This window comes from Olea europaea, unplaced genomic scaffold (genome assembly GCF_002742605.1).
Source record: "Olea europaea var. sylvestris unplaced genomic scaffold, O_europaea_v1 scaffold1004, whole genome shotgun sequence".
Lineage (NCBI taxonomy): Eukaryota > Viridiplantae > Streptophyta > Magnoliopsida > Lamiales > Oleaceae > Olea > Olea europaea.
In genome coordinates, this window is record NW_019227357.1 from 482,807 (window position 1) to 500,914 (window position 18,108).

An 18,108-nucleotide genomic window follows, 5' to 3' on the forward strand; every position below is an offset into this window, starting at 1 on the left:
TATAAATATGCCAATTCAAATTTGAATAGAAAATTATGCACATATGTGAATATACTTCATTTAATTTGTCAAACGTAATGACATCGTGCTTTGATTTGCCTAAATTCAAGTAAACATATTTGATTCATTTCGATTATATTCAATCTAATTAGATTCTGTGTCATTAAAGATATGCACCTCTTTTCTAATAATACTGTGAAAATTAAAAGGAGATGATAAAAAATCATAAAAATAATTGGCAATAACTTAAAATAAAAGCTAGTTATATATTCTATTTCCTTAATAATTTATGAAACTGAAACACACAATTCTCTTGACAGTTATAAAAATAATTTTTGAAAGAAGAGATAGTAAGAGTGAGATAGAAGACTGTGGAGTGGGGGAAGTAAATATAGGAAATGAAAATGAAAAGATAATATGTAATAAGAAAATTGGTCGAATTCATTGCATTCAAGTACGTCTTTTTATCTCATCTTTTTATGTTAACGAAAATTTTCAAATAATTATATATTATTGATAAAGATATATTAATTAATTAAATGAATGTAATTATAAAGATTAATTGTATATATTAATAATGTATTACTACAAAAAAAGTTAGATTAAGAAGATTGAGTATCTAAATTTGGAATCAAATGAACTTGGACAAAGACACACCTGCTTCAAGAGAATTATCCACATCAAAACTCTACAAACATAAAATATTGATGACCAAGCATTGTTAGGTCCCGTTTAGTCTATTTGCTGAAACTAAAAATAAAAATAAAAATTTAAGGATTGGTTTATAGTTTGTAAAAATCAGGTAAAAATAGAGTTGAGATAGGAAATAAATGTCGTGTTTTTATCTAATCGTCTGGATATGTTTTAAATATATAATAGAAGATAAAAATATTTTTCCACTAAATATTTCATTGAGTGGGTATTGGGGTGAGAGTATACTGATTTTATTAAGTAAAACTTTTTTTTAAAATTTTTTTACCTCCACTCTCTTTTATTGGAACAAAGATAATTGTTTAAACATACATAAATAAGTTGAAAATCTAAATTTAGTACCGAATAAATTTGGACAAAATGATTCATGCATCGAAAGAATTATCCACTATCAAAATTCTACATACATAAAATACTGATGGTCGAACATTGTTAAGCCCCCACTCTATATAATCTATTTGCTAAAACAAGAAGAAAAAATAAAAATAAAAAATAATTTAGGGTTTTTATAGCTTTCGAAAGTTATGCAAAAATTGAGTTAGAAAAAGAAAAAAAATCTCGTACTTTTATTTAATCTTCTGACTATATTATGAAAAATAAAAATACTTATCAACTTATTGTGCTTTGAATGATCAATTTACTAAATGAAAGGAAATTGAAAGTAATGATTGTTAACATTGAATAGTAGGTTAAAAAATTATTTAAATTCTAATAATAATTGAAGGAATAATTGGAAATTATACAAAATTAATGATGGTATTATTTCATATTTCAAAAGTTTATCCTCAGTCCTTGGTTTTTAAAATATTGTCGGTTAGCTTATAATCTAAAACATGGAAAAACATTTCAATAAAATCCAAATATGTCCCCCATTTTAAATAAAAACAAAAGCTTTTAAAAGTGAGCAAAAAAAGTGAAAATAATTGAGCACAAAGTTCTTCTAAAGTACATAGTCAGAATGTTAAAGGAAATATTAAAGTATCATTTGTTGGCCAATTACTTTTTAAAGAATGATTTGGCATCTCAAAGAGGAGACAGAAACCGGGGCTAATATAATTTGAATGCTTTTTTTTTTTTTCATTTTTCCCTGATGGCTTACTTTTTTACCAAATTAGGTGAGTCGAGGGTTACCAACTTCGGGAGAGATTTGTTTCTTGGATGAGCATGTTTTAATGGCCACTTTCATATGACTTTGAAAAATTAAAACCTATTTCTAAGAAGTTATTTTTAAATAATTTTCTAAAATTTCTTTTGACCTGGTTTGTATGACTTTTGCTTTCATTTGTTCTTCTTGAAAAAGTTAATTCCTAAAAAAGTTTTCTATTCTAAAAGTACTTATTTAAAAAAAAAAAAGTCACATTAAAACAGTTTCTCTAAAAATATTTCTAACTACAAGAGGTATTTTCATAAAATTAGTCATACAAGTCTAAGAACAATTTTTAGATCTCAAGAACCCCCTTTAACTTTTCAAAAGTCATCTCAAACGAGTTTCAGAAACATCTTTTAGATCTCAAATGCTCTTTTTGGTTTTTTAAAGGTCTTGTCAGATTGGCAATTAGTAGAGTAGAATAAATATTAGAGCAAGATGACATAAGATGACTTTCTCTAGCCAAACAGGCCCTTAAATGTTTTATGAAACTCTTTTATAAGAAGTATAAGCAAAAATAAAAATCTAGGCCAACAACAAGACCCTAAATTTTTTATTTAAAGTTATATATCGTTTCATTTTCAATTTGATACATACGTTTTCTCCTTAAATTCATTTTTGATCCACATATTTTATGAGACTCATAGTTCTTATCAAATTTTTAACCATAAATTTTATCAGTTTTTGTCAAAATATACTAAAAATTTAGAGTGTGTTTAGTTTGGATTTCTATTTTCTGTTTTGAGGCATTACTTTAATTGCATAAAAAGTTCTTGATTTGTCATTCTGAAAAATCGTTTCTCAAAACAAAAAATTAAAAATCGTGTTTGGTTTAAAAACGTTAAAAATAATTTTATAACATTTTGAAGGAGCATGGGAAAAGAGGGAGAGTGGAATTTGTATTTAGGTAAGTTTTGTGTGATTTTATTAATTATTTTAATTTGAAAAAATTTTAATCTCATTTTCCTCATTTTGAGTTTTTTGAGTCTTTTCACGTCAAAAAATCGTTTTCAGTTTTGTGTTATAAAATTTTCCTTATTTTCAAAACCGCATTTTTGAAAATAACACACCAAACACGTTTTAACTATTTTCGAAAATTGAAAATGACCTCAAAATGACAAATTAAACTCACTATTAATTTTTATCTAAATTAAATAGCGACTATGATAAGCATTAAGAAATTGGCTTTCTATTAAAAATTATTTTGCCCTCGTTTGGTCCCCATTATTTGGATTTATAATGGTTGAATAGTGTTTTTTTGAAAAATTGATGGTTGCATAAGAATGAAAAGTTTTTGATTTGTATGTAATAGTATTTTATTGAAAATAGTGTGATTAAAAATAGGAGGAAGAAAAATTTTAATTAAATTAAAGAATTTTAAAGGGGCCAAACGGGTCTATATTTGAACTCGAAGTCTTCACATTTTGCTCATTTAAAGTTCTTTACTTTTCATAAATTAGGGTTAATTTCACAAATGATCACTGAAGTTACCAAAAAAATACAAACACAGTTACTGAAATTTAAAACTTTCAACAACCGTCATTGAAGTTCCGAGCGGTTTAACTAACGGTCACTTAAGTTTAAAAACTTTCACAAATGGTCACTGAAGCTACCAAAATGATTGGAATTCAAACTTAAGGACCCAGTCACGAGACTATACAATATTTGAGGGTCTCAGGCTCAAACTTTCGGTAGGTGGAGCATTTTCTAGGAAGGTGGTGAATTGTGAGGATATTGAGCCACCACACTTAGACCACCACAACTCCAACCTCCGACCACCTTGGCCACCAAAACAACATGCTAACTTGAAGCCCTCACTTCACTCTTTCCAACTCACCCAACCAATAGCCGAAACTCCATCAGATCTGCTTGGAATTTTCGATCAAAGGAGGCTGCTCAACCAATGGCCGGAAGGATTGTGAGCTACCACCTTTGGACCACCACATGTCCAACCTCCGACCACCTTGGCTATCGGATCAACATACCACCTTGAAGCCCTCATTTCACTCTTTTCAACTCACCCAACCAATGGCCAAAAATCCATCAGATCTGCCTGAAATTTTCAGTCAAAGAAGGCTGCCCATGCAACCAAAAAAGCCGAAAATATAGCCTACCCACCCAACCAAAAACTGTCGAAAATGCAACTTCCGGTGACACCCACCCTCCAGCTCGACCAGGATCATCATTATGACGCACCCAAAGATGCTATTATCACAACAAACAATTCAAAAAATCAAGATCTCCAACCCTTTTTTGCAACAGCGAAGTCGGATAATTCAACCCTAATTTTCGACGCCACGACGCTATCCACGATCACGGACTACCACCCCTAGGATCGCCTCTTCGTGGCATATCCAATGAACCTATGGGTCACCGTTAATTTCAAACCAACATGGCTGAATCGAAAAAATTGGTCCCAATTTCGAACCAGCATCACCAATGACCACGCACAGATCTACCTCCTTTAATTCCTTCTCCCCACCATTGAATCACAAAATTGGTCCCAATCGAGTCTCCAGCAGCATCATATGACCATAGGTAACAGTTCAATTGCACTAATTAATCCATTTCAAGCTGGTGTGTCGCCATTCAATTGCCCACGTTTCAGATTTTTCATAACAGTTCAATTGCACTTGAGGTCCTCAAATATTGTATGGTCTCATGATTGGGTCCTTAAGTTTGAATTCCAATCATTTTGTTAGCTTCAGTGACCATTTATGAAAGTTTTTAAACTTAAGTAACCATTAGTGAAATTGTCCGGAATTTCAGTGACCGTTTATGAAATTAACCCCATAAATTACTCTACTTTTTTCTTCTTCAAATTAGACTAATCATGCTACTAAAAGTACAACTCGTCTTTCTCAACGTACAATATGCCTGACGTGTATAACTACATGGGTTGTTGAACGGAAACTTCTGTTATCTTTCCAGCTCGCTCTCTCTTCTTTATCTGTCTAAATTTGCACACAAATTCACAAACCATTGATACATGTTATACATATATATACTATATACATACATTTATATGATCAAGAATATAAATTTACGGGTACATACGTATATAGCCGTTGTATTGCTTAGAGTAAAAGGAAAGTGAAAGCGAGAAAGTTAGAGAAAATGCCGCCGGCGAGCAATCCGCTGGTTTTGGTGGTAGTGGCGGTGGTGGTTTTATCTGCTGCGGCGGTGTTTGGTAGCGGAGGGAAGAGTCTGACGTTGACTCTAGAAAGGGCGAGTCATAACGGACTGGAGATGAGCGAACTCAGGGACCGTGACCGACTAAGACATGGTAGAATCTTGCAGCAACAGCCTACGGGAGTGCTTGATTTCCCGGTCGAAGGCACCTACGATCCTTTTCTTGTTGGGTATAATTTCTCTCTCTTCTATAAATATAGGTTTATGTACATGTCTATGTGTATGTATACACGTATTGATGGAATATACAGAAATGGTTTTTACCTAAATCATCACAAAAAACAACGATACGGGAAAGGAATTGATGGGTTCTTGGCTTGTGTTTATATTTATATTTTATAATTTCTATATCTGGGTCTCAAATTTTACAGTATGATTAGATTGGGACTTATTGGAGCTTTTGGATCTTGTTTTCAAGGCTATATTTTACAAGAGTTAAATTGGGGACACCTCCAAAAGAATTCTATGTACAGATTGATACTGGAAGCGATGTTTTGTGGGTCAGTTGCAATTCCTGTAATGGCTGCCCAACATCCAGTGGACTCCAGGTAAATCCATCATCTTGTGTGAAAATCTTAATTTTTTTTATTTTTTTTTTCATATATATTTTTGCTTGGAATTATGTCGTAGAATTGTTGGATGACATTTATTTAGTAGAATTTTATTGCATTTTAGCAGATTCCGCTTGAGTTCTTTGATCCTTCGAGCTCGTCAACAGCTTCACTGATCTCATGTTCAGATCGAAGATGTGCTTTGGGAGAACAATCTTCTGATTCATTCTGTTCGAATAAAAACCAGTGCGGTTATACATTCCAATACGGTGATGGCAGTGGGGCTTCGGGTTTTTATTCATCCGACTTGATGTATTTTGACACAATTGTTGGGAATTCGTTGGCCTCAAATTCTTCTGCACGGATTGTTTTTGGGTGAGTAAAGGATGAATTTGTCAAATTATATTTAGTATATTTCTTCTCCCTTTGTTTTTCATAGCCACTCCCAAGCACAGGTAAATGAGAAGGGTTGTTGTACCGGATCCTGAAGAGGCAAAATGACATGTAATGATTTATGTAGCCGACTCCAAATTTAAGGCTTAGTTTGTTGTTTATTGTTGTATAATCGGTGTATTTCTTCATTATTTGTCTAACCTTGTTGCATTGTCTTAACACAGCTGTAGCACATCACAGACAGGGGACCTTACCAAGTCGGATAGGGCAGTCGATGGTATATTTGGTTTTGGACAGCAGGGTTTCTCTGTCGTCTCACAACTTTCTTCACAGGGAATCACCCCAAATGTGTTCTCTCATTGCTTAAAAGGAGAGAATGGTGGTGGCGGCATATTAGTGCTCGGTCAGATTGTGGAGCCAAATATTGTATACACTCCACTTGTACCGTCACAGTATGTATTATCTCTTCACAATTACTATTGTGTCTTGTCTTATCTTTTCCTCACGTTACCGAGTTTACGCTTCCATATTTTCGAATATATCATTTGAGTAGGTTAAGAACAGAATCTGTGTGTTTTGTGGATTGTTCTTTATTCTTTATATAAGGGCGCTTGGGTTCTGATTTGAAGGAAATCTGTGAATGGGAAAATGCTGGTTCTATTAAGTATACTTTTGATTTCCATGTTATGAGTTCAGATTATTTAACATTGCATGCTATTTCAAATTTTTTCCCCTTTTTTTGTTATGCGCATTCTAGTATACCCCCTTGAACTGTTAAATGATTTTATTTCAGTGAGTTTGGTATTTTGTCCATTACTACAAAGGCATCGAAGTTTTGAATCGTACAACTGAAGTTTGATATTATTTCTGTATCTAAACTGTCAGGCCACATTATAACTTAAATTTGCAGAGCATTGCTGTTAATGGGCAGATATTACCCATTGATCCAGCAGTGTTTCAAACGTCTAACAACCGAGGAACAATAATTGATACTGGAACGACTTTGGCGTACCTTTCAGAAGAGGCTTATGATCCTTTTGTCAACGCTGTAAGTATGGCACGATTGTTCTGGTTTCTCATATTACGTACATTTTAAATGTATAAAGGTTCGCCAAGCTTAAAAATTTACTTACTAGAAAAAATTAGTCATGGTAGGAAATAAGTAAATTAATTAACTTGTTTTACTTACAAGCAACAAAAGGGAACCTATCTGAACATATTCGGACACAGAAATTCACTCAAAAGCAAACTTGATTTTTAAGCATAGGCGAACATGCTCTAAGCAAGCTACAATTTGAACTATAAAATCTGTTCAGTTTTAAATGTTCTTTTTATGATTAACCATGCATGCATTGAGATACTAAAAAATAGAATATTTTTTCGTGCAGATAACGCAGATGGTTTCACAATCCACACGCCCTCTTGTTTCCAAGGGAATCCAGTGTTATCTAACTACCTTCAGGTTCTTTCTGAAGACAAGATATCCTTGCCTAGATACTCGGTTAATCATTTCCATTTATTTTTGTTTATTATTGCTCCAGTGCCTCTGAGATATTTCCCCCAGTTAGTTTAAACTTTGCTGGTGGGGCATCAATGCTACTAAAGCCTGAAGATTACCTCTTACAGCAGAACTCCATTGTAAGTCAGCATTTTGGACCTTTTGAACTAATTTCTATTCTCAGTGTTGTTTGCTTAAAAAATTTACTTATAAGTAAACAAGCAACTTTTAGAATAAATAATTATTCTGTTGGTCAGAATTAGTAATATGTAACTTGTTTGAAAGTAGCTCTTGCTTTACTATTGTCTATCAAATTAAGTTTTATTTTAATTTTTTTGACTTAAAAGAATAGAAGTGACAGATTCAAACATGTTTGGAAATATAAGGTTAGCCTAACATAATTTGAAGTTGATTTTGGATCCAAATGGCATAAGCCTTTACGGCATGGAAATTGGGAATTTTCTGAGTTGCTTTTTTACCGAGACCCATGTTTTCATGTAAATTGTTTTTTACAAGATCTAACTCCAATTAAAGTGATATACTTGTCAAAATTCATTTATGACAAAAAATACAAAAGCGTTAATATACCTCCAGTGATGTTCAATTCCTTTACTGCCTAAGAATTTCCATCATTACTTATCTAAGCTATTAATATATTGTGGCCAATACAAGCTATTTCGACCAATATTTGCATTATCTGCTAATGATCTTCCCGTCTCTAGGGTGCTTTTACATGTCTTATGCTTTTGAATCATTAGGAAAAGATTAACCTGTTTCAGTGTGCAGCCATATTGTTAGGATAACCAATGCATTAATTTCACCGAAGGCCTAATAAACTAAAAAAGATGCTTGTATGAAATTCATCATATAACGACTTGTTTGGTAAGATAGATTAGACAGTATTAAACGGTGTTAATGAAAACAAAAAGCTATTGTCTGTTTGATTCTATTTTTCAATATTGTCTTGTATTACATGCTGAAGATGCTAGTGCATTATGTTTCTTCAAGAAGATATGATTCCATATTGATGATCTTATATACTTTTGGGCTAACGTGCTTTTATCATCTTGTTTAACGGCACTTTTCGGGATCTTATTTTCTATTATCGGGTGTAGATATATTCAAATTTTAATGAAATGCTGTTATTTTAACTGCCAATTATGTAATACTATTTTGCATGGTTTGCTCGTGCAGGGCGGTGCTGCAGTATGGTGCATCGGTTTTCAAAAAATTCAGGGTCAAGGGATTACTATTTTAGGAGGTACGGTTCATGGGAAAATTAAAGTATTATCAGCTAATAAAGCCAATTTCTACATATAAAAGAAAAACATAAGTATTACTGTTAATATATTTTTTCTATCTATTCATGCGTCCTGGCTACTTCAGTCAATCTAATAAATGTGTGTGCATTCTTGTTAGTCATGTTATCACCAAATATTTAATTTACAATAGCTTCTGTAGCAAAATTAGAGGTAACCTTTTTTTTCCCTCAAATTGAGACCATTTCTAATTAATTCTTCATCATTTGATATGAGTTTTACTCATGTTTTACCTCAAACTTGTTCCGTACTACTGCATAGCTTTTTGATATTCAAACAGGATTTTCAATTGATTAGTAGCAACTATGTTAGAAAAGTGCTCATTTATGTTATTCCGACTAATCCATTATTTTTTTTCTCTTTTTGTAGACCTGGTTCTGAAAGATAAAATTGTTGTATATGATTTGGCTGATCAACGGATTGGATGGGTCAATTATGATTGTAAGTTTTTAGTACCTTTTTGTACCAATATATAATAATTGATGCACATTTTCTCACATGATTCATTTTCGTGTGGATTTATTACACGCTTTTGTAAAGTGCAATTATTTCCATGTTTGATCTTCAATTATGTAAAAATTTTAGTTATGAATCAATTATACAAAAATTTTAGTGTATGAACTTATTATGATCAAGGTGATATTATTCAACTCATAATGGTAGACAGTGGTGGAGGGAGAAAGGGCCAGTAGTGTCGGTGGCTCCCATTGAAATTTAGAAATTCTTTTTTATATGAATTTTTTATTTTAAATTAGATCTTTACTGAATTCGAGTCCTGACTCCGCCACTGGTTGTGGTGATAGTTGTTTCTATACCACTTGCATGTTATATCAGCAAACCTGAGTCTTGATCAGTATTCTAAGATTTAATTTCATCCTATATAGGTTCATCTTCTGTAAATGTCTCTGCAACCACTGGCAATGGCAAAACCGAATATGTTAACACGGGACAAATCGACAATAGTTCGTCCCGTCTCAATTACTACGAGCTGATACCGACTGTTGTTCTAGCTTTCACGTTTTATGTATTGAGTTTTTGTCATTTCTACATTTTGTAACATTTAAAGAATGAATTTTACATTTCTTACAATAGTTTCCGGTCCAAAAAATGTTCGTAGCAGGATGTCATTTGTTGTATACTAGATTACAGTTTCTTTGCTTCTCTAATTTGTTGATTATTGTATAATTACTCTCCCGGAACGGTATTAAGCTTAGATTTCATACGGGAATACAAAATTTCCATTTATAGAGAGGTAATTTATTGTCCCCTTGATTAATGTGACTTTGCTCCTATGGTATAAATTTGGTCAGAAACCAGTTTGTCTCTTGTTTCCGTTATTGATTTTGTTTGAACATTTGTACTGCAACTTGGTCGTTTTTGGCACGTATGATTGAATAGTATATGACAGTATGAAAGGAAAGAACGCAAGCTCAAATATGCTGTCGTAAAGGATCGGGGACGGATCTAGGATTGGATTCAAGATCGGGCTACAAAATTTCAAACTGGGCTACTACGGGTAAAAAAAAAAAAAATTTTACACATAAAAAAATTGGTTTTTTACCAAAAAATAAAATAAAAAATGCCTTTAAAAAAAGCTATTGGGCTTGAGGGGAGGGGGGCTACAGCCCAGCCCCCCCTTAAATCCGTCTCTGTAAAGGATTGAAAACAATTGAATGCATTGGATACTTTGAGATTAAGGGTTTGTTTTATGAAGCTTTCAGTAAAAGATTCATTGGATTCTGATAAAAGTTGCTTTAGTCCTTGATTGGTTTGGCTAAAAAATAGCTGCTTAGTAGATTTTGATAAAAGTTGATAAAATATGTTATTGAATAGTTGATAAAGTTGTGAGTTGTATGATTTTAAATGAGTTTTGGGAAAATTAGTTTGAAAAAGGGAGTCCAAATGGGTGCTTACTGTATGATTCAAAAGGAAAAAATAAATCGTGAATTCTATAAAATGTGGAGTTAAAATTCAAGTTTGATTAATGAAAAAAATTAATAAAATTTAATTGAAACTTGATCAAACTAGCACTAAATAAGTTGCATCCTATAATGCAAATATAAATATATGTTTGATCATCATATCAAGTAAAGGATGCTCGTTTTCATCTCACGCTGTGTATATACCAAATATTCGATTACTAAAAAATTAAAAAAACTTTAAAAAATGTATACCAGTACATTCTATTGGCATTGAAAAATCCTACTTGTAAGAATATTAACGGTTGTGTGATGAATCTTTTGATAGAAGTTTAATTAATTTTGATAAAAATTGATAAAATATATGATTAACAATTGATAAAAATTATCAATTTCATTAAATATGTGGTCCCAATTAAAATTTGATCAATCAAAAAGTTGACAATGTTTCATCAAGCAAACACTAAGGGCGTGTGAAAGGTCAAAAATTGTTATTCAAACTAAAGCTATTTTTAAACAAGTTTGAATAAATTTTTGAAAGTGCTTTATTTAATTATAAAAGTTTTTATAAGAAGCTAATTTAAGACTTGTTTGACATGATTTTTGCTTTTATATTTGTATACTGTAAAAGAGCTTTTGAAGGAAGTTAATCTTAATTTTTGTTTAAAATTTTTTGTTTAAAAGAACTTTCTATTTCGAAAATGATTGTGCTACGCGTACATAATGATTTGCTTACACATGATACAATGAGATATGATTAAGGCAGAATTTATTCAACCAAATTAAAATAAATAAAAACTTCTTCATTTTCTTTTTGACTTCTCATATGTATGTAAGTCATTATATAATTTTATTATATATAAATAACATTATTTTTCCCTAAATATTTTTAGGGGAAGTCATATTGGACAAACTTGATCTCCAAGCTCTGCTAACTGGCAACAATACTTTTATAAAATTAGTTAAACGGCTCTATAAAAGTATTTTTTAGATCTCAAAAGCTTATTGACTTTTTTAAAATATGTCAAATGGCCTTTATGTGTAACACCTATACAAGAAGAAGAAGAATAATACTTGACTCCCACTTATAAGAATCACGTTTCAAAACTAATAAACTTGTCAAGTTATTTTAGAATTCAGGTGTTAATTTCGATCGAGCATGGTGAACCACTGCGTACATCTGCTTTCTCTAGCAATTCTGCTTCACCCTGTGGGATTAGATGGGGATGGGAAGAGAGAGAAGATAAAGAGTGTGGTAGAAGAGGGGGGAGAGAGAGAGACAACATAGAGAGATATTGGGGGCTGGGTTTGGGATTAGCCCATGTTTGACCCTATTCTTTAAAATGAAAATGGGTGGAATAGTATTTCTTTTGAAAAATAAGTAGTTAAAAAAGAGTGATTTTTTTTATTTACGTGTAATATTATTTTATAAAAGATTGTTTGGTTAAAAATAAGCGAGAGAAAAATGAAATAGAATTTAATGAGGGCCAAACGGGGGTGTACATTTCATTTTTCTCTATCATATTTTCAATTATACAATCTTTTCATAAAACAATATTACACGTAAATCAAAAAAAATTTATTCTTTTTCAATCACTTATTTTTTCAAAAAAATTATTTTTCCACCCATTTTCATTTCAAAAAATTGGGCCAAACGGGGCTAATTGGGAGTTGGGGTTATTACGTGGATTAAGGTTTAATCAAATTTTTATTAATTATAATTAATAATTTTATTTATCCTGGAATCTGAATTTTAAATTTTATCCTCTTATTTATGAAAACTAATATTTAGGTCTCGTTTGGTACCCATTTTTTTAAAATGTATTTTTTTCTCTCTTCTTTTCAACCACACATTTTTCATTAAAATAATATTACACGTAAATAAAAAAAAATCTTATTTTTCAACAACACATTTTCCATTAATTTACTATTCCAAAATACATTTTTGAATTATTCTAATTGTACAATCATATTTCACAATTTGGTTGACAATTGATGAAGTGTGGAGATCCACACCATTGATTGAAAAAATAGTTTTTAAAATTTGTGGTTGGAATTTGTGCCAACTCAATGATTGTAAACCAAATTGTAAAATAGATTGTACATATAGTATGCTTCTACATTTTTAAATAAAAATGGCTCTCAAACACCCTCTTATTAAATTGTAGCAAAAAAAGAGAGGGAAAAAAGGGGGGTAAAAAGTTTGATTAATTACCCAACTTACCTCTATGTCACTTTGTGGTCACTGAACTTTTGTTTGCTGCCCAACGGTCACTAAACGTACATATGAGCCGCTCCATCCATCACCCGGTGTTCCAGTCGTTTGAACCAATCCGACGTGGCTGGACAGCAGTTTACATGGCAATGGACGGCGTGAAACTCAGCCATGGTGGACGCGACTTCCATTTAAACATACGATTCCTCACGTTTAACAATTGAAATCCCCTAACCCATTTCTCTCAAGCCCTAGATCTATTTCCCCCAATTAGCTCTTCCAAACTTGGCGATTCCAGATTGCTTCGCCTTCCTAGCAACATCGGATGCAGCTTGTCTTCATCGTCGTCTTAGTAGCACCGTCGTTCTGTCGACACAAGACCCGCATCCCGGTTGACAGTTTTCAAAACGCGGCAAAAGGAAAGAGGTAATATCCTGAAGTTCCTTATTCTAGTTTGAACGGGAAGGTTGGCCTTGCTTCAAATTCCGGCAGTCAGTTGGTAATGGACAACCGGTTCCATTATTTTTTTTCCCTCATTGAATTTGTTACTGTTATTGAATTTTTTGAAATTTGAAGTTGAAAATGAAGTGGCTTTCATTACCTTGTTATTGATTCATTGACTGTTAAAATAATTTTTTTGTGAAATGCGGAGTACTAGTGGTAGTCTCTCTTGCGGGCATTGGGTCTGGCTAAAATTGCCTTTCCACAAGAGATGCGTGTGCTTGAACAATGGTTATTTTTAATGTTGCTGGAGGTTTTATCAAATGAAAAAATGATGAGATATGTTTGCTTAATTAGAAGAGAGGTTAGGTACTTAATATGTGGCAGGATTCGCAGCAAACCGCAACAAGTTTAGGCTGAATTGTATACTTTCGGTTATACAAGTAACCCAGTGAATTTCTATAATTGAGATGTCTTATGTTTTCTGAGTTATGGTTATTTTGGTCTTCTTAGTAATGGCAGGACGAGAGTACTTTCCATAATCCATGTGGTTAATTGCGATAAATTTTGTGTATAGAGTTTTGTTCCAACAGCTAATGTAATGTGTGTTCAAAGTGAAACTCCTTTTACAAAAATCCAAACCCTCCAATCCAAGTCCAAATCTTTCTCCAAATCCAAACAAACAAACAACATAAAAGTTTCCTTATAAGTTAGAACTCATCTCATAAGTTCCTTTAACTCCAAGCTTCTATAAAGGAAACATTATTTAATTATATTTAGTTTCATCCCCTACTTATATTTTTATTTTTTCATTTGAACATTATCTCTATAACCATCCCACAGAATGACCAGTAAAGTATTGTGGAGACAAATGAATGACTAGAAAAAGTATTCTGTGGAGAAATGAATGAATGACTCTGTTATAGTTATATCACATTAGTTTGCTAATTACATCGTACACCTTTCTACTCTTTGATGTGCAATAACAGGGACAAATAGGGGCATATGTCACAGTTATAGGAAGCCTGGGCACTTCTTGTATGATTGCCCGACAAAGACTGGGTAAAATTTGATGTGTTGGGAGAGAACTGCACGCATGGACTCTTAAAGATGGACCAGCCGCCACTTCATATAATATTCCTACGGACGAGGTTAACTTCGAAGTGTTGGTGGAGAAGCTGCAACACATAGACAATGCCGAATATTCAAGGTTGAGATCGAAAAGGGAACGAAGAAAACGACTTGTTAACACTTTTACAACAACGTCCCTATAGTCTTCAGGCAATACCAAACGGGCCGATTAATATTAATACCAAATGGAAAGGCTATGCCGAACCAAGCTATGCTGGCGAAAATGGAGAGAGTCTTGGGTGTGAAGCTGAGACGAAAATTTGTACATCAATGATGATTATAATTGAATATTGAAATTACTAGTCTCCGTGTTGATTTAGAATAAGAGAGGGAAAAAGCACAGAAAAATGTGATGTTGGATAGTCTGGAAGTGGAATTAACTGGTTATGTTATATAATTTGAATTGTTTATAGCTTTTTTGGTCTTTCTCATATCCATCCAGATGCACAATGAATCAAATGAAAAACTAAATTTTTTTATGAAAATAGCAGCACTGGAACAAGAAGAAAACATAAATTATCATGTGTAACAATTTTACAGGAAAAGTGAGGGAATTCGTCGAAAGTGTTTACTGTAAGTAGAATAAGTGCCTACATATCCTAAATTTAATTTCCAGTGACAAAGAAAAGAAATACAAAGGCTGAATCAAAACAAGTCTATTTCATTGATCAAAAGCCATGCATCCAATTTACAATGTTAATTTCCATGCACAGCCATCAATGAACTAATTCTACCACTAGAAAATACATTAGAGGATATCCAATAAACAGTTTAACAAAACATAGACTCCATTGACAAAAAGGCCACCATGGCTATTTCAACATCGGCAATGTGTTGCAACTGATCGACCAAAAGGAGCTGTTGGTCTATATTCAAATATCATTTTTAGTGATCCTCTTGCAATCGTAGGTGTAGGCATGAATTGCATTCGATTTTCTTCCCTTCGGCTTTGGCTCAATGTTCCATTCCCTCTTGTGGCAACCAATTTACCTTGCCAAACACAATTATTAAAATTGAACTATAATGATTAATATCGGCCAAACACAATTATTAAATGACACCACGAAATGCAACTAGTCCTTGTCATACTTGTTCATTTACCAATACATTGCAATTGTTTTCAACTGGTTGTATTTCAGCTTCTACCCAATCCTGTGGTAAGTTAGAAATTAACAATATGACATTATTCATAACGAATGTCAGACTTACATGCACAAATAGAATGGTACACTTACATCAACTGGCGCATTTGTGCTAGAATGATATCGCTTATTGTATCCCTTCAATCCGCATTGCGAGCAAGTCATCGTCACAACCCCCTTCTTCTTCACATATGCTTTTCCCTTCGTGCACACAACCATTTCTTCTGCTTGTTTTCAGCTCTTTTTCTGTTTTTTCCCCTGCAAGGCACAGTCCACTTAGGGGGGGAAATTGTAGGTGCATCTACTTCGGGCCACAATAATTTTCCATTAATTGGATTCATAATATTATTGTAACATCCCATGTATGTCTTAATACTATAACAGTTGTCAACGAAATCTTCGGGTTCATTCCTGCAATCGCGTATCACGAAAACGACATGCATACACGTTATACCTGTAATATCCCATTTCCTGCGCGCACATGTTCGTTCCTCAAGATCGACAACAAATGTCCCATAACTGCATTCTACTTGCCACTTCCCCCCCCCCTCCCTCCCGAGAAGTGCAAAATACATTCCCTTGACATATCACTTGTCTTATCCAACTTTTTTCGAATCTTTGGACACAAACGACCTTGGCATACTACCATCTTATCTCGCCTTTTTTGTATCCTTGTCATGAAAGTCATATGCATTAATGTAAGCATATTCAATATCAACTTCTCTCTGTCCTCTAACAGTGTGTTATTGAACACTTCGTAGCCGTTGTTAAGTACCATGTCGCTCTTCGAACGCACCGAAAAATGTGACTGACTCCACTCCCGGGGGTGCCTGTGTATCAACCAATCATATGCAGCAGTACTCACGTCGTGAAGTTTTTGCATCCACATTTTAAATTCAGCAACGGTTGTGGACTTCGCCGCACGCCAAAGATAATCCTTAAGAATTTTGCTCTTGAATCCCGCATTGAAGAAGTTCATGTACAGATGTCGTACACAAAACCGATGTTCTGCCTCCGGGAACAATTCATCACATACGTTCGGAAGCCCCTTTTGCTTATCAGTCATCAATGTCCACCCACATCCATTTTCCATTTGAATATCCTCGGCCAGATATGTCATGAACCATCTCCATGCTCCCATATTCTCCTTTTCGACAACGGCATACGCCACTGGGTAAATACAATTATTAGCATCATGTCCAACTGCTATTAACATAATACCACCAAAACAACCCCACAAATGGCACCCATCAACACCAATCACTTTCCTACAACCATCCCTAAACCCGAGTTTGCAGGCATTAAAGCATATATATATTCCCTTGAATACTTGCTCATTCAGGGTGATGAATACCGAAGATCCTGGGTTTGTTCTATAAACTTCCATAGCATATCTCCTCAATAGGCCAAATTGCTCCTACAGGGTACCAAACAGGATCTCCTTTGCATATTACCTCATCTTACAAGCGACATTTCTACTTATTTTCGTCTTCAGATCATTCCTTACAGTTGCCAAAATGGACTTTGTCTTCCAATTAGGATCTGCTTTAAATTGTTCAATATATCGATGTGTCAGGAAAATCTAGTTGCAATGTCTATTGTATTTACTCCGTGTGCATGTGTGTTCGGGCGTGTAAGACTTCACTTGCACCGTCTCAGTCTCGTTCAACTTCGAAGCCCAAATCCTCCAAGAGCACCCCGGTTTGCAAACTCCTTGACATCTTTTCCTATCACTACACCTCAACTTCACATTATATCCGTTCGGAGCACTGTAACTTCCCACTGCGCATCTAAACTCTTGCATTGATCAAAATAGTTGTCCAACCTCTAACTTCGGATTTCTCATATCCGTCTCAACAAAGAATTCAGGGAAGCGATGATCAACCTCTTCATCCGATGAACATTCCAACATTAGCTCTTCGGAGGATGGATACTCCAATTCATCAAATGTGTTGGTCTCATCTATCTCCCCTTGAAGCACTGCTTCACCTTGTCCTACAGTGTTGATGTCCATACTCATTTCAATACAGTCTATCACATTAAGATCATACAGCATATCGTCTTCCTCAGAGGCCATATCAAGATCCGATTGAGAGAAGTCAGAGTCTTCCTCGCCACCTGTAATCGTCCAAAAAAAATAAAATTAAAACAAATATCTTTCTTCCACCTGTAATGTAGACAATTAAACCAGCTGCTATTTGTTGTGTAATGAAATGGAGTCTCAGTTAGCGTTTTCAATCTAAAACAGAAGTCTCGTTGAGTTGAAATAGCTTATAATTCGCAAGTTGGATGGCATAATCGATTATGAAATTAAACAACGGTACTTACCTCCACTTTGGTCTCCCTTCATGATTGCAATTGAAACGGCTTCAAGGGAGAAGAACAATCGCCTGCAAGGGAAAGAAGAAAACGTTCTAGGGCTCGGACCTTGAATTAGGGATTTAGGGCA

General features: G+C 33.7%; 1 protein-coding gene and 1 long non-coding RNA gene across 3 annotated transcripts; both read left to right on the plus strand.

Moving 5' to 3' along the window:
* Positions 1 to 4,748: 4,748 nt before the first annotated feature.
* Positions 4,749 to 10,087, plus strand: LOC111372506 (aspartic proteinase-like protein 2). Of its 2 annotated transcripts, none has more exons than XM_022994854.1 (10): positions 4,749 to 5,220; positions 5,469 to 5,598; positions 5,726 to 5,976; positions 6,219 to 6,446; positions 6,880 to 7,042; positions 7,383 to 7,456; positions 7,536 to 7,632; positions 8,687 to 8,753; positions 9,181 to 9,252; positions 9,696 to 10,087. In XM_022994854.1, the coding sequence occupies exons 1-10, from the start codon at positions 4,976 to 4,978 to the stop codon at positions 9,866 to 9,868; spliced, it is 1,500 nt and encodes a 499-aa protein (XP_022850622.1). In that variant the 5' UTR covers positions 4,749 to 4,975; the 3' UTR covers positions 9,869 to 10,087. The 2 variants fall into 2 exon arrangements, with proteins under 2 accessions (XP_022850622.1, XP_022850623.1); XM_022994855.1 differs by having other exon boundaries at positions 4,752 to 5,220; positions 5,729 to 5,976.
* Positions 10,088 to 12,983: 2,896 nt separating this feature from the next.
* LOC111372507 lies at positions 12,984 to 14,929 on the plus strand. Its single transcript, XR_002698785.1, has 2 exons — positions 12,984 to 13,371; positions 14,376 to 14,929. It is a non-coding gene; the product is annotated as an uncharacterized LOC111372507 (long non-coding RNA).
* Positions 14,930 to 18,108: the final 3,179 nt, after the last annotated feature.